Source organism: Python bivittatus, unplaced genomic scaffold (assembly GCF_059951505.1).
Source record: "Python bivittatus isolate LINGU-HERP-01145 unplaced genomic scaffold, Pbiv_v1 ctg000580_np1212, whole genome shotgun sequence".
Taxonomy (NCBI): domain Eukaryota; kingdom Metazoa; phylum Chordata; class Lepidosauria; order Squamata; family Pythonidae; genus Python; species Python bivittatus.
Genome location: NW_028277087.1, coordinates 19,851,949 through 19,867,229, shown reverse-complemented (window position 1 = coordinate 19,867,229; position 15,281 = coordinate 19,851,949). Strand labels below are relative to the sequence as shown.

Genomic DNA, 15,281 nt, shown 5'->3' with positions numbered 1-15,281 from the left:
ACAAACACGTGCCTACCAGAGTATATCTCTCTAACATAAAATCAGGTTGTGGGAATGCATCCCCATCATACACAGCTTGGACTATCACACATCCCCTACTCCAAAAAGCCTTAGGAACTAGTTAAGGATAGGACAGTTTTATTGCTGAAGAGAATGAGGGACGGTCCTGTGAAAGGTGCTTGTAGGAGAGTTCACCTGAGAACTCAAAATTGAAGCATTCTATTTTCATTGTAGCAGGAATAGAACCTAAGTGAAATTTAAAAAAAAAATGAAATGTGCATATCTGTGGCCTATGACAGGTGTTTGTGGGTCTGGTAAACAATAATAGGAACAATATATTGCATTTTATTTTCAATTTCTTTTTATCAGTTCCAGTGTATATGGATATCATACATCAGTAGAAGTGTTGTATTCTTGCTATCTAGAAAACGTTTCCCACATAGTTGGGCTTTCTACCATTTTAGGCAAATTAACACAGCACACTACACCTTTTAGAAGGAACAGCTACAACTGACGCAATTTTCAGAAGTATCCTTCATTTATTTTCTATGTCTTTAGTAAAATGATGAGTGAGGCAAAGTTATGGAGAACATGAAAAGATTACATGTTCTTTTGTGCCAGTTTGGTTGATCTCAATAAAGGTTTTACCCAACTATCAGTTTTGGATTTTTTGCATAAATATACCCCACCAGGATAGCCTTTTCTACAGTATACTATCAACAATCCATCTTTCTGACATCTATTTTTTTGTAAAGACTTTCTTATCTACTAAATAGTGTTATCTGAATTATTCAGATTATTTTGCATTACATCTTCAATGTTGGAATTTCTGCAAATTGTACTAACTTTGAAAAAAAGACAGCTAAAAATAGGAGACATTTTCATATACATAACTTGGTCAAAATCTTAAAAACTCTAATAATGAATATTATTATACCAATATTGGTTGTGAGAGGAATGAGGATGTTAGAACTTAACAGATACAGACTTTTAGGAATTAGGTCACTTGGTCACCATAATGTTTACAGTATTCAGTTTGAAATTTCTCAGTCTGATTTAATATATATCACAGAGGGATGCAGAGAAAGAAACTTATGACAATTCTCTCTTCTCGGTTCTACCATCATAAATGATCTACTCAAATAAAAGTCTTCCACAGATGCATAGATGCTTCATAGTGGAAAGCATACTTTGGACCCAAAATGGCCTGCTGTTTGCCATTGCCAGTAGTGTACATCCAGCTTAGTGATATTAATTTCATGCACATCTAGATGATGTCTGTCGTTATTAGGATCAAAACACTGTACAGATGATTGAATGTATCGTCTATGCAGACTAACAGCTTAGACAAGAGCCTGCTCCTGAGTCCACCAGCAGTTCTCTCTCCTTCTCCCTTCTTTCTAGAGGAAGCTTGAAGCAAATACTGTGAATATTTCCATGTATTCCCAGTATGTTTTGTGGCATTTAAGTGTAAATATGTATTTTTTGACAGCCAATATTGCTGAAAATCAATAAATAAGGTAATAAATAAGCTGTATGAAGAAATAGTCATTGTAACATTAATATAAAGTGGTCCTAACATATCTCATGATCAGTACTGTAAGAATATCTACTATGCATGATAGGAAACTCACCTTGACATTAGGTAGGAAGATCAAGCCACTGAAAGAGGTAAGATTATTGTTCTGTAAATTCACACTGGTGATGTTTTTAAACTGGTCTGCTGGCATAAGATCTACCATTCTGAGTCAGACAAAAAGGGCATTTAGGGGAAAGAGGTGGTAAATTAAACGTGATGCTTTTTTCCCGAGGCAGACTTTAAAGGAGCACATATATAAATCTTTTATTTCCTTTTCTGCAGATCTAATGCATTAGGATTATAGGAAACATCTTCTGCCATTGTAATTATTTGTTCATCTAATCTAGAATTGTCTAACTTGACTGGTAGGAGTGCTGCAGTGTCCCAGGACAATCACATTAGTACTGCTGTTCACCTGGAGATTTTAGAATCTCCTGCATGCAAAGCATGTACTCTGAGTTCTGTAATCATTTCTCCTCCTTCTGAAGCACCAGGGGTGGGGGGGTGGAGATTTTTAAATGGGATTTCAATGCATAGCAAGAAAATGATTAATTTTTCTTTGAAGTACATTCCTTTCTAAAAATCCTATAGTTCTGATCACCCACTGCTATTAGCTATCCCGATTCCACATCCCCACTGATACATGAATGGAAAGAGATTTCCCCAGGTTCCCAACCTTTGGTGGAGAGAACGTTAAGTTAGATGGACCAATGAACTGATATTGTACAGTATGTCACAGAACACCTTTTTATGTTCATGCATCTGTCCAGAGTTATTAATCCTAATAAGGATCTGCATGTTCAAAATAAGTGCTTCTGACTGCATCAAATCTTAGCATAAGAGAGGGGGCTATCTCCCCGTTCATGCCTTGCTAATAATCTTCAATGGGGCAAATAGAATACTAAATACTTTCAAACTGCTCCAGAGAATTTAGAGCAGACCTCGCTTCAAGGTAATTACAACTCAGAGGAAATAATCCAAGCCCTGCTACTTTTCACAACAGCCTGGGTATTTATTCACAATGATTCTGCTACTTTGTGTAGATGTGAATTTAGACAGCAGCATCAAGGGGTCTAAAGTGGAATAAAGGGAGGGATTCAACTTTCTCCAAGTTCTTCCAAAAAATAACACCCTAGAGCAGTTGGTTAGCAGATATGTTTTCCTAGGAACTTTCAGATACTGTTGCACAAATATATTTTAAGAGAGTAGAACAAGTAAGTATTAGGAGTAAAGTGCATTTTTAAACTCAGTTTACATCTCAGCTCAGTCTTAACATATAACTGAGACATGCCCCTATTTCTCAGCCTAATCTACCTCACAGGCTAAAAAGGGTTTAGGAAGAAACGAGAACCACCTATGCTTCCTTACTTTCTTGGGGGATATCAGGATAAAAATGTAATAATTAAACATAATATTAATATAGAACAGTAACTCTGATGATACAGAAAGATGAATCACCATAAAGTCATTTCCACTTTAGTATCTGAAAACAACTCACCTGATCATCGAGGCTGTCCAGTTTAATTCTTGCATTTTGCTGAAGTTTGAATGGCCCAGTCTTTCTGCCACCATATCAGCATTAAGTTTGCCACCAAATTGATCTTTGGCATTTTCTGCTTCAGTTGCTTCCTATATTAATGGCATTTAGACATGTAAACTGAAAATATATGTAATATTAAATGTGATTGAATGACTACCCCCAGGAGTGATGATTAATGGCTTCACTTCAGGTGGAGGGAAATATTTATTGGAGTACCATGCCATTAGGCTCTGTCTTGGGCTTTGTGCTGTTCAAGATTTTTATCAATGACTTGAATAAGGGAGTTAAAGAGATGCTCTTCAAAACTGGGATGAATGGTTACCAGCACAATTCATATAACTCGCCATAGTTTTTGTCTATAGCTTCCACTATACCCATGTAGCCCTTCATATACTGACTCCTCTTCTATAAACTTCTCACCTATCTCTCTTTCAGAATCTCATCAACTCCATTCAAACATTTGTTTCTTGGTCTTCCCATTCCTGTAGACCCATTCAGTATTCCTTCATTTATTTATTATGCAATTCAATCATCTTCATTATCTTTATATGATTGTACCATGTCAACATATTTTCTTCATTCTGGTCATTCACTTTTGTCTTGAAACCACTTTCATTCAGCAGTTATTCATTCATGACTCTATCTCATCTTATTTTACCATGGCCACTTCTTAAGTACTCCATTCTCATTGCATTCAATTTACTGTTATGTACTGTTTCTCTTGAGATACCTAGTCTCATTTCCATGTAACAAAGTCGGTAAAAATAATCATTTTTTTTGTTTCTTTCAACACATATTTATTCTTTGTAATATGCTACCCACAACCTTTCTACCAACATTTGCACATCTTAAATTTTTTCTTATCTGTTTTCCCATTTTAATAAACCAAGGTACACAAATTTATCTACTTTTTCAGGGTTTTTTTTTACCATCTATACATAACTAGCAATCATTTAATTCAGTTCCCTGACAAGAGCAAAAGATACATTATTTTTCAAATCCATAGTTTTCATTGCATCATACAATCTAACATTTCCTGCAAATCATTCTGGCTTTCAGCCAGCATCATCTGCCAACAAAAATACAGGTATGTTTATGTTCCCAAATGTGAGAGCAGCAGCATCCCCCAGAGTGGGCAGGAATTTAGCCCAACAGAAAGAAATTTGGGGAGAAGCATTTCAAATAATTCAAAGAGACTCAGTCTTAACTAAGTCACTATAAATGAAGCTAGCAGATTCCTCTTACAGATTTCAAGATTCTATACAGTATTTACTCCAGACTAGCATTAAAGATATCTTACTGAAATCTGTGTATTCTTGCTTCCTTGATCTTGCCCAGCTACGTGGGCTTGACAGCAACCAGCGTACCTCTAATAAGCCATTTACTTGTCCATAAATATATTATTCAACCAAGGGAACATCATACATCCTCATCTTATTCCCTGTTCTATACTGAAGCATTCCCATTTATTTCCACATGTATTTTAGTTCCATCATACAGTGTTATTATTACTTGTAAGAGAATATATATACATTTATTCATATCTGTCTGTCTGTCCATCTATCTACTCATTCTCCTCCCTCTCTCCTTCCCTTTCAAACTAGGCATTTGAAACTTACCACAGCAACACCGTCTAAGGCTTTCAGAGAAGGAATATGAAAAATGACAAAAAGGCGGTAGTTTTCTTGCTTCCAAACAATCAGATTTCCATAAAAGTCCAGTATGGCCAGATTGTTTAGCCCCTAGGAAGCAAGTAAATCAACTCTAAATTAAACAAGCAATTAAAGAAAAGGAAGAATCCTGAGATAATGCTTTCAAGGTGGATTATGTGTAATAAGGATTACTGTTTATGGTAAAAGAGTTTATATGGAAATTTGGAATTCTCGTACATTTTTATGCCTCAAAATATCTTAAGCACATTCATGTTTTAAAACAGAGATGGTTAATATCTCCTTGGCATCTACACAGACCATAGCTGTTTATTTAGGGAGCAATCTGTATTTCTAGGAAAAACACTGAATCCTGATAATAATTCTTTCTTTACAGGCAGACATATGATTTATTACCCTAGTGGAAACCATTGCTGCCATGTACTTTTAGTGCTCTGAAAATAATTAAAAGAGGTTAAGAAATGAACACCGAAGCATATTCACATTCAAGCATGCTGAAGGTGCTGTTTTTGACCTTTAAAACCCTTCATGGCATGGGGCTGGGTTATTTCAGGGACCACCTCTCCCCGATTACATCTGCTTGCCCCATCAGATCTAGCAAGACAGGCATGCTGTGGGTCCCATCTCTCATGGAACTATACTTGGTGGGCCCAAGGAGGTGGGGTCTTCTCTGCCTTATGGAACATACTCCCCCACAAAGTGAGGTCAGCTCCACTCCTCCTTATTTTCTGGAAGTCTCTCAAGACCTGGCCTTGTCATCAGAACTGGGGGTCTCAGGGGACCAGTGAGATCTTAAGATGGCTTCATTGCTGATCAGACCTTGTGTGTGTGTGTGTGTATAAACTTTTTTTTTAATATGACTGTGTGTGACATGTTTATTGTTTTTATATTTTTTTGTTGTATGCCACCCAGTCACTTCTTGTGATATGGGCGGCCATATCAAATTGATAGATTGAGAGAGAGAGAGAGAGAGAGAGAGAGAGAGAGAGAGATTGGGAGATGCTTTGGAACTGTTGGATCCAAATATTATTCTGCCAACAAACTTCCACTGAAGTTGATGTCCTTAATTTTTTCCTTTCTGGTTAATGGGTGAGAAAATGTAAAAGGAAAAATGTAAAGGGAAAAAGTGGATGGGAAAAAAAACAAACCCTTGCACCTCAATAAATATAAGGCCAGAGTGCTATAATTTAAAGCAAGTATGCCACATTAAACTCACATTTAATGAACTATTATTTGTTAAATAATAATTGCGCAGGCTGTTAATTTTTCATTAGTTGAACAGGACTTTATTCTCCTAAGCTCACAACCCCATTTTTAGGCAGTATCAGGCTTCTGTACATTAATGCATTCTTAGATGCGTTGGGGCTACTATTTTCCTAATTCTCAATCAGCATGCTGTCCCCAAATTCTGCATTCTTAATGCATTTGTAGGATGCCAGGTAAGAATAAGCTGTGCAGCACACTAGTGTGATTTTTGTTCATGGGTTAAAGGAGCAACATCTTTACTTTAACATACAAATGTTACCTTTAATTGATATATTTCTTGGTTTGAGGACACATAGTTGTTGCTTATGTAGAGTTCAATGAGTGCATAGGCCTTTTGTAAACCTACTAATGATGTGATCCGGTTGTTTTCAAGGGAGAGGTAATGGAGGTGTGACAGGTTATCAAAAACATTTCTCTCCAGGCTGGTGAGGTGATTGTTGTTGACACTCAGTCGCATGAGTTTGGAGAGTTTTGAAATGCCTGAGGAAAGGAAAAGAGCAGCCCTTCTGAAGAACAGGCAGGAAACAGCAAGAGAAAAATATCACAGCTGGTAGAGCAGATAAACAAGGAATCATGTTGGTCCACAATTTCAGATCATCTGCTCTGCTGTTCCAGGTCAACTAATACCCCAAAACAAATGTTTATAGTCTACTTGTATTTACAGACTATGTTTGCATCCAAAACACCTTTAAGTTGCCTATGTATTAAAACATATAAAATGTTATCTCATACACACACACACACACACACATGGAGAGAGATATCTCAGCAAAATAAAATGCAATAATGAAACCAATAAAAAAGAATCAGGCACTGAAACTAATTTAAGGCCAAAATGTCAGACAAAATAGGGCACACACTGCAACACAGTGGAAATTCTGTAATATGTGATTCCCATGAGTTGCTAGGGCATGAGCCTAACTTGTGATTTATGAGCTATGAGCAAACCACTTTCCAATTAACTCCGTCCCCTCAGCTGCATTTGCCCATTACTAACAGATTCCGCCCCCCCCCTTTTCCTCCCTCTCTTTCTACCTCCTCTGTATATGAGATGAATGTGTATTCATGGAAAAGCATCTGTATGAGAGAACAGATCCAATTCAGACGTTACTCAGTTAATTTTAAGTATGCAAATCAAGTGAGGTATGAGAGGAGGGTAATCACTATAAGCATATATGTCTTACAATTTAATAGTTTAATTTTAATTTGCTATATAGTTAAACATCTTTTTATGTTCCTAGACCTCCTTATGCAGAGTAGTCCCTGGTACAAGAATTGTTACTTTAACCCTAAGGTGAACAAAAGTTGTGAATCCAGTTCTGGTGGCAGGAAATTTCATCTCTGTGCAGCCACTGAAAAGATTCTGTGTCCTGAAAGTTTTGACAGATTTGTTCCTTGTTCCAGATTAGTATGATTGTATCACATTGACAAGGTCCAAATAAGAAGAGTAGGAGCCTACCTCAAATTTCATGTGAAGGAAGAAGCATAAAATAAACTGTCCAGATAACTAGATTGGTTGAAAATGATAGAGCAAGATTACATGATGAAGGACAAGTTCACGTGGACTCAAATCTTACATTGTTTTAAAGTTCTGAATTGTTTTTGGAAGTATTTAAATTGCCACTGTGGGTTAAATAGCAATAAACTATTATGATTCATACATAGTTCTCCAAAAGCAAAGTGTTGCTACATTTCACACCAGTTTAAGTTGTTGGATACCACTTTTCAAAACAGCACCATTTACATCATGCTTCAGATGCCACCCCCCATTCCGCCAAAGAAAGATATCATATACAGGTAGTCCTCGACTTACGACCATTTGTTTAGCAACTCTTTGAAGTTACGACAGTGCTGAAAAAAGTGAGTTACGACCGGTCCTCACACTTACAACTGCTGCAACATCCCTGCAGTTACCTGATCAAAATTCAGGCACTTGGCAACCAACTGCAGCATCCAGAGTCATGTGATCACCATTTGCAACCTTCCCTGTTGCAAATCCCTTCCAACAAGGAAAATCAATGGGGAACTTAATGACTGTGTGATTCGCTTAATGACCATGTGATTTACTTAATGACCACTGCAAAAAATGTCATAAAATCAGGTGTAGTCACGTGATGCCTCACTTAATGATTGCACTGCTTAACAATGAATTTTCCATTCCCTATTGTGGTTGTAAGTCGAGGATTACCTATAGTCCAAACAAGAAATGTATGCAGCAGTGCTAGAGATGTTTTCAAAAATAGGGAAACATTGATATATAAACTGCAGCTGGAAAAAGTCTTCAGGCAAAAGCCATCTAGAAGCAAAGTCTGGTCTATGTATATCCCGAAAGTATGGCTATACAGAATTGAAAACAGAAATTCATTACCTTCAAGGTTTACAATGCAGTTTCCATCTAATGTGAGTTCCTCCAAATTAAGGCAACGATCCAAACCTTCTATTTTAGTGAGATTATTGTTGCCAAATGATGCCCATCGCAAATTCTCTAATTGTTCTAACCCACTGATTTTGCAGAGATGCTGGCCATCCAGGTCTAATACAGTAATCTGTTTGGGGGAAAAGAGCCACATGCAACTCCTTCTGTTATAAACATTAAGCAACTATAATATAAGGAGAAATAAAGGGGTGGGGGGCTGCTTTGGGTATGTTGGATGGTGTAGGCATATCCCCTTCCCTCTGATCACTAGCCAGCCTCCACTGCAGCCATTCTCTCCCAGTCTGCCTTCTTCATTGGTTCCTTTCATCTCCCCCTCCTCTTAATTTTGACACCAGCTTCTCTCTGGGCTTCCAGCAAGTTAGAGGACAGCAGAGTAGGAAACAGCCAATGTAATATAATCATTCAAATGTTGGGCATTGGCTGAGGAAGACCCACAAGTTAGTCATTTTTTTTTTCAGTCTAATAATAGGGGAATGGAGAATGGAAAGTAACACATATGCACTTTGCTGGAGCTTCTGGGAGGGAGGAAGTGAGGGATATATGTGTATTAAACAAACAAAAATTACAAGTAAAGAAGCAAATGTAATAAGTGAACATAAGAGCAAAAGTGAACATAAGAGCAAAAGATGTGGCATCCTGAAAAAGATGATGGTGTGAGTGTAAAATTCTTCCAAGTAATGGAAACTGGGGACGAGGAGCAGGAGAGATAGGAATATTAACAACAAAGCTGTTGTAATGAAAATGAAAAGTGAGTCACTGTGTAGTGGAGTTCCCACTTCCCCTCCACACCCCTTACACTAGAATGCCAGTTGCTCTGAAATACATCCACTTTCTTCTTGCTTATCTGACTCAAGATTTTGGCATAAGGCAGGATGCTAAGGACATGCAGCTTCCCCTGATCTGTCCGAGAATATTCTATCAGAGACATCTGGAGAATAAAGACAATCAGATTAAATGGTACATTAAATGTAAAATGAAAGCATATTTTACACATTCTAATTATAAGATTACCCACTTTTGTAATTTCCAGTGGCTTTTTTTTTTTTTTTGCATTAAAGCGCATTCTATACATGCACTGCTAACTCTGCCTTCAATTCTATCTGTGAAGTGGAATAAAACTCTCCACCTATGAACCTCATCTCCCTTTATCTCAAAGGGTTATTGCTGCATTCTACAGTAATGTAGCTCACAGTTTTGAGATAATATAAATGGTAGTCCTATATACAGACTCTAAAAGGCAGTAATTATCTGAAACAGGTTATTATTTTGTGCCTGACTCCAAAAATGAATGTCCATAAAGTAATTAACATTCCTACAAAAATTACACAAGGTTGAAGTGCAAAGTAATGTGAATGTGAACTCTGAGTGAGCAACAGAATTACTAAATATGTGATACCAACGTATTATTTCAAACAACACTGAGAAGAATGCCAATTAACTGCTACTCCATCAAAATAAAGCTCAGGGCACATTACATTATGTTTTCTAGGATGTAGTAAAAAAAACCCCTACATTTTTAAAAATAGCAATGACAATGATACACTTACAGCGGGGCAAAAAAGTATTTAGTCAGCCACCAATTGTGCAAGTTCTCCCACTTCAAAAGATGAGAGAGGCCTGTAATTTTCCTCATAAGTATACCTCAACTATGAGAGACAAAATGGGGGAAAAAAATCCAGAAAATCACATTGTCTGATTTTTAAAGAATTTATTTGCAAATCATGGTGGAAAATAAGTATTTGGTCACCTACAAACAAGCAAGATGTCTGGCTCTCACAGACCTATAACTACTTCTTTAAGAGGCTCCTCTGTCCTCCACTCATTACCTGTAGTAATGGCACCTGTTTGACCTTGTTATCAGTATAAAAGAACCTGTCCACAACCTCAAACAGTCACACTCCAAGCTCCACTATGGCCAAGACCAAAGAGCTGTTGAAGGACACCAGAAACAAAATTGTAGACCTGCACCAGGCTGGGAAGACCGAATCTGCAATAGGCAAGCAGCTTGGTGTGAAGAAATCAACTGTGGGAGCAATCATTAGAAAATGGAAGACATACAAGACCACTGATAATCTCCCTTGATCTGGGGCTCCACGCAAGATCTCAACCTGTGGGGTCAAAATGATCACAAGAATGGTGAGCAAAAATCCCAGAACCACATGGGGGGACCTAGTGAATGACCTGCAGAGAGCTGGGACCAAAGTAACAAAGGCTACCATCAGTAACACACTATGCTGCCAGGGACTCAAATCCTGCAGTGCCAGACGTGTGCCCCTGCTTAAGCCAGTACATGTCTGGGCCTGTCTGAAGTTTGCTAGAGAGCATTTGGATGATCCAGAAGAGGACTGGGAGAATGTCATATGGTCAGATGAAACCAAAGTAGAATGTTTTGGTCTCAACTCGTTGTGTTTGGAGGAGAGAGAATGCTGAGTTGCATCCAAAGAACACCATACCTACTGTGAAGCATGGGGGTGGAAACATCATGCTTTGGGGCTGTTTTTCTGCAAAGGGACCAGGATGACTGATCTGTGTAAAGGAAAGAATGAATGGGGCCATGTATCATGAGATTTTGAGTGAACACCTCCTTCCATCAGCAAGGGCATTGAAGATGTAATGTGGCTGGGTCTTTCAGCATGACAATGATCCCAAACACACCGCCTGGGCAACGAAGGAGTGGCTTCGTAAGAAGCATTTCAAGGTCCTGGAGTGGCCTAGCCAGTCTCCAGATCTCAACCCCGTGGAAAACCTTTGGAGGGAGTTGAAAGTCCGTGTTGCCCAGCGACAGCCCCAAAACATCACTGCTCTAGAGGAGATCTGCATGGAGGAATGGGCCAGAATACCTGCAACAGTGTGTGAAAACCTTGTGAAGACTTACAGAAAACGTTTGACCTCTGTCATTGCCAGCAAAGGATATATAACAAAGTACTGAGATGAACTTTTGATATTGACCAAATACTTATTTTCCACCATGATTTGCAAATAAATTCTTTAAAAATCAGATAATGTGATTTTCTGGATTTCCCCCCCCCATTTTGTCTCTCATAGTTGAGGTATACCTATGAGGAAAATTACAGGCCTCTCTCATCTTTTTAAGTGGGAGAACTTGCACAATTGGTGGCTGACTAAATACTTTTTTGCCCCACTGTAAGACTAGATTTCAAGTTGCCTATAATGTATAGCTGATCAGTGTAAAATTATCATTTTAAGAAACAAAGAACCATCAAACCTGGGTGATTCTGGAGTCTGTTATAAATTGAATAGCAGCTGCTGCCTCTTCCTCAGTAATCAACATTCCATCAAGGTGTGTCAGAGCTCTCAACTGACCAATCACACTCAGGCGCACAGAGGCTGGCTTTGGGAGAAGAAAATCAGGGAACGGGATGATGCTGCTCTAATTTCAAACTATTCAGTAATCACCTCTGCCAGGAGTAATCAGCTCTTGGCTATCTCCACAGCCTGCTTCTCTTCCCTTCTCTCTTCCTACTGCTCTATGGCCCTCCCTACACCAAAATCTTTTAAAAAGTCTTCAACACTGTTTCATTTTCATTTTGATTTCAGGTTGCAGTTCTTCTCTGCTTCTATATTACACTACTTTGAATGCCTCTTTGGCAGTTTCATAAGAAAAACAACTTCCGGAACCACACATTTAAAATGTTTCATCTTTCAGAAGTGGATGGAGCTGAAACACTCACTGCTACAGGTTTGATACACCTATTTTAGTCTTACATTATTTTAAACAAGACAAAAATTGTGCAGTTTAAAATTACCAACAAAGGGTAGAGTGCTGCATGTGTCCTGTAATCTATTCACACCTGTACTTCATGATAGAAACAGATAACATCACAAGTTGGACCAACTCAAGCTTCTTTTTAAAGAGCTATATATTGCTGGGATGCAAATCCTCTGCTTTATGATTCATGCACTGGATATTTCCAATTGCAGAAGATTTTTTAAGACATCTGTTCTGTCTAATACTTACAGAATGAATAACAGACAGAAGAACCAGAAATGATTGTACCATACTTGTGACAATGAGAAGATGTTATCTTGTGGGACCAAGGAAGTGATCATCTGTGTCACGGCCCCTGTTCTCTGGAATAGCACTCCCCCACCACCAAGATACACGTGGCTCTAATCCTTCAATTGTTCCAAAAATCTCTTAAGACCTGGCTCTGTTCCCAGACTTGGGGTTAGGGTATTTGGGGAGCCCCTGTCAATTTGGGGGGCAGGGAGTGTTATTACATGCTTTTGCCTATGAGGTCATGTTTCTTTAAATTAATTTTTTAAAATATTGTAAGCCACCTAGTCTCTTTGGAACTGGGTAGCCTTGAAATCCAATAAACAAACTCTAATCAGAGCAGATTTACATGTAACATAATAATAACTACAGCTGATCGAAGTGTACCTTATGCCATGGATTATGCCTGATATCCAAGCTGAGCACCATTGGTGTATGTTTACGTAAGACACTGATTTCTTCCCCTGCCTTTTTCAGCTGATTCCAGCTCAAGTCCAAATACTTCAGTTTGTTTAATCCTCTAATGCCTTCAAGGGTTATGACATGGTTATGGCTGGCATCAAAATATTCCAGGTTGGGCTATAATGCAGTATTCAAAGGAGATGGTGAATTTAACTTTTTGTCATGAACAAACAAAGCTTCCATCTCTTTTATTTCCCTCTCTTCCTGTCACCACTTCCCCTCATCTCTTCTATTCTCCATTTTAATTTCCTTCCCAGTGTTCCTACCCTTTCTTTTAGCCCATCTCCATCATGATTTTTTATCCTTCTTTCCTGCTATTTCTGCTACAAGAATAGAGAGGAATGTTGTTTGCGTATAATATCTGTCTGTGCTACAATGCAGATAAGTAGCAATTAATTTTGTAAATTAGCTATCTTACTTTACTGGCAATTAATTTTAATAACTAGTTATTTATTCAGTTAATCAAGAGGCTGGAGGAAAATGTTGAGTGAATATTTAGTCTAGAGAAGAGTAGATTGCTAGGAGACACAACAGCTATCTTTAAGTATGTGAAGTAAGTATAAGACTGTATAAGACAGTCATATAAAAGATAAGGCAGAGTTGTTCCAGAAAACAGGGCAAGAAACAATGGGTATAAATTAGAAGAAAGTAGACTGCAAGTGGACATCAGAACAAAATTTCTAACAATAAGAACTGATCAACAGTGGAACAGACTGCCTTTAGGAAGGTGGGTTTTTTTTGTGTGTGTGTGTGCCTTCAAGTCACTTTTTGACTTCTGGTGACTGCCTGGACTAGTCCCTGCAGTTTTCTTGGCAAGGTTTTTCAGAAGTGATTTGCCATTGCCTCCTTCCTAGGGCTGAGAGAAAGTGACTGGCCCAAGGTCATCCAGCTGGCTTCATGCCTACTGCAGGAATAGAACTCACAGTCCTCCAGTTTCTACCCATGCTTTAACTACTACACCAAACTGGCTCTCACCTTCAGGAATTACTGGATTCTTTTTGCTAGAGGTGTTTAAACAGAGATGATCCATCTGTCAGGGATGCTACAGAAACGGATTCCTGAACTAAATAGGGAATTGGACTAGATGATCTCCATAGTCCCTCCCAATCCTTACATTTTATGACTGTGATTTATTATTTTTGTTCTGGCCTTGCTCCTCCTTTTTTTTTGAAGTATGCTTTCCTGCATGTACAGTATATATGCAGATATTCATATATGCTTATGCATATATGCAAAGTCCCAAGTCTCTTAAGAAATCTATAATGCTGGGAAATGTAGAAGGAAAGAGGAGAGGATGACCAGCAGTAAGATGGCTGGACTTGATTACAGCAGTGATAGGTGCACCATTGAAGCTCTGAAGAACCAAGCTGGGGACAGATCACCTTGGAGAAAGTCTATCTGCATAGTAGCTAAAAGTCAACACTGACTTGATAGCAGGTAATCAAAAATATGTATATACAAGTACATCACATGCATTCATTTACTGAGTGGTGGGAGACAAATCTCCAAGATTGGATTTATCTGGAATTGATACCTAGTTTGACAAGCTAGGTATTATGTAGGATTTTGTCTGCATTTGTAATTTGTCTATTCATCCTTTTTGATGGAACAGTTTTAAATTTGGCATTGTCTTTCTTTCAGGTAAATATATATTTTGTGAAACTGCTTTGTTTTTCTACATGGGTTTTGCCATCAAGAATGTTTAGCATTGCTCAATTTTTATAACCGAATGAGGAAAATGGTACAGCCAAATGCAGTAAATGGATACTGGTTTCTTGACTTTTATCGCTGACGACAACATTAAAGGCCATCAGTTGCCTCTATAAGCCTGTGAGGCCTTGGGTTCATGCATTCTCCTCTCTTCTCCAGCATGACTGAAAGGAGCTCAGCTGCTTCTACTTTTGACCACAGAATATTGCGATATCCAAACTCATAGTTAATTCTTAAAATAAGCCAATTTCAGTCTGCTCCTCATGAAGTTGCTTGTTGCTACCAACTATTTAACCATAGTTCATTCAGATTTGGATAAGGTTATTCTAAATATAAGTGGAAGCAGAAATTTCTGACCTTTCAAGTGACAGGGGAAGATGAGGTGCTAAATCAGTGTTGCATGCTAACTTATTATGAATGAGCTATGCTGGGAATTGTTATAAAAGGATTCTTACAATTTACACTGGAGCTATAATACTGCATTTTTATTGCAGGCCTCCAGAAAACTGTCAGGGCCATTAAAATGAAAGGAAACTTTCACCAGACTGAGCTAATGCAACATTAGGCTTGTAGCTCAAGATATGAAAGCTATAGAAAAC

General features: G+C 38.2%; 1 protein-coding gene across 1 annotated transcript in view; it reads right to left on the bottom strand.

Moving 5' to 3' along the window:
- Positions 1 to 15,281, bottom strand: part of LRRC9 (leucine rich repeat containing 9) — a 65,458-nt gene that overhangs the window by 18,484 nt on the left and 31,693 nt on the right. Inside the window, exons 17-24 of the mRNA XM_088149718.1 lie at positions 12,898 to 13,089; positions 11,719 to 11,844; positions 9,289 to 9,420; positions 8,424 to 8,601; positions 6,315 to 6,535; positions 4,739 to 4,861; positions 3,078 to 3,208; positions 1,635 to 1,743 (exon numbers count right to left, since the gene is read on the bottom strand). Coding sequence (XP_088005844.1) covers positions 1,635 to 1,743; positions 3,078 to 3,208; positions 4,739 to 4,861; positions 6,315 to 6,535; positions 8,424 to 8,601; positions 9,289 to 9,420; positions 11,719 to 11,844; positions 12,898 to 13,089 — 1,212 coding nt within the window. The remainder of the gene's footprint in view (positions 1 to 1,634; positions 1,744 to 3,077; positions 3,209 to 4,738; positions 4,862 to 6,314; positions 6,536 to 8,423; positions 8,602 to 9,288; positions 9,421 to 11,718; positions 11,845 to 12,897; positions 13,090 to 15,281) is intronic.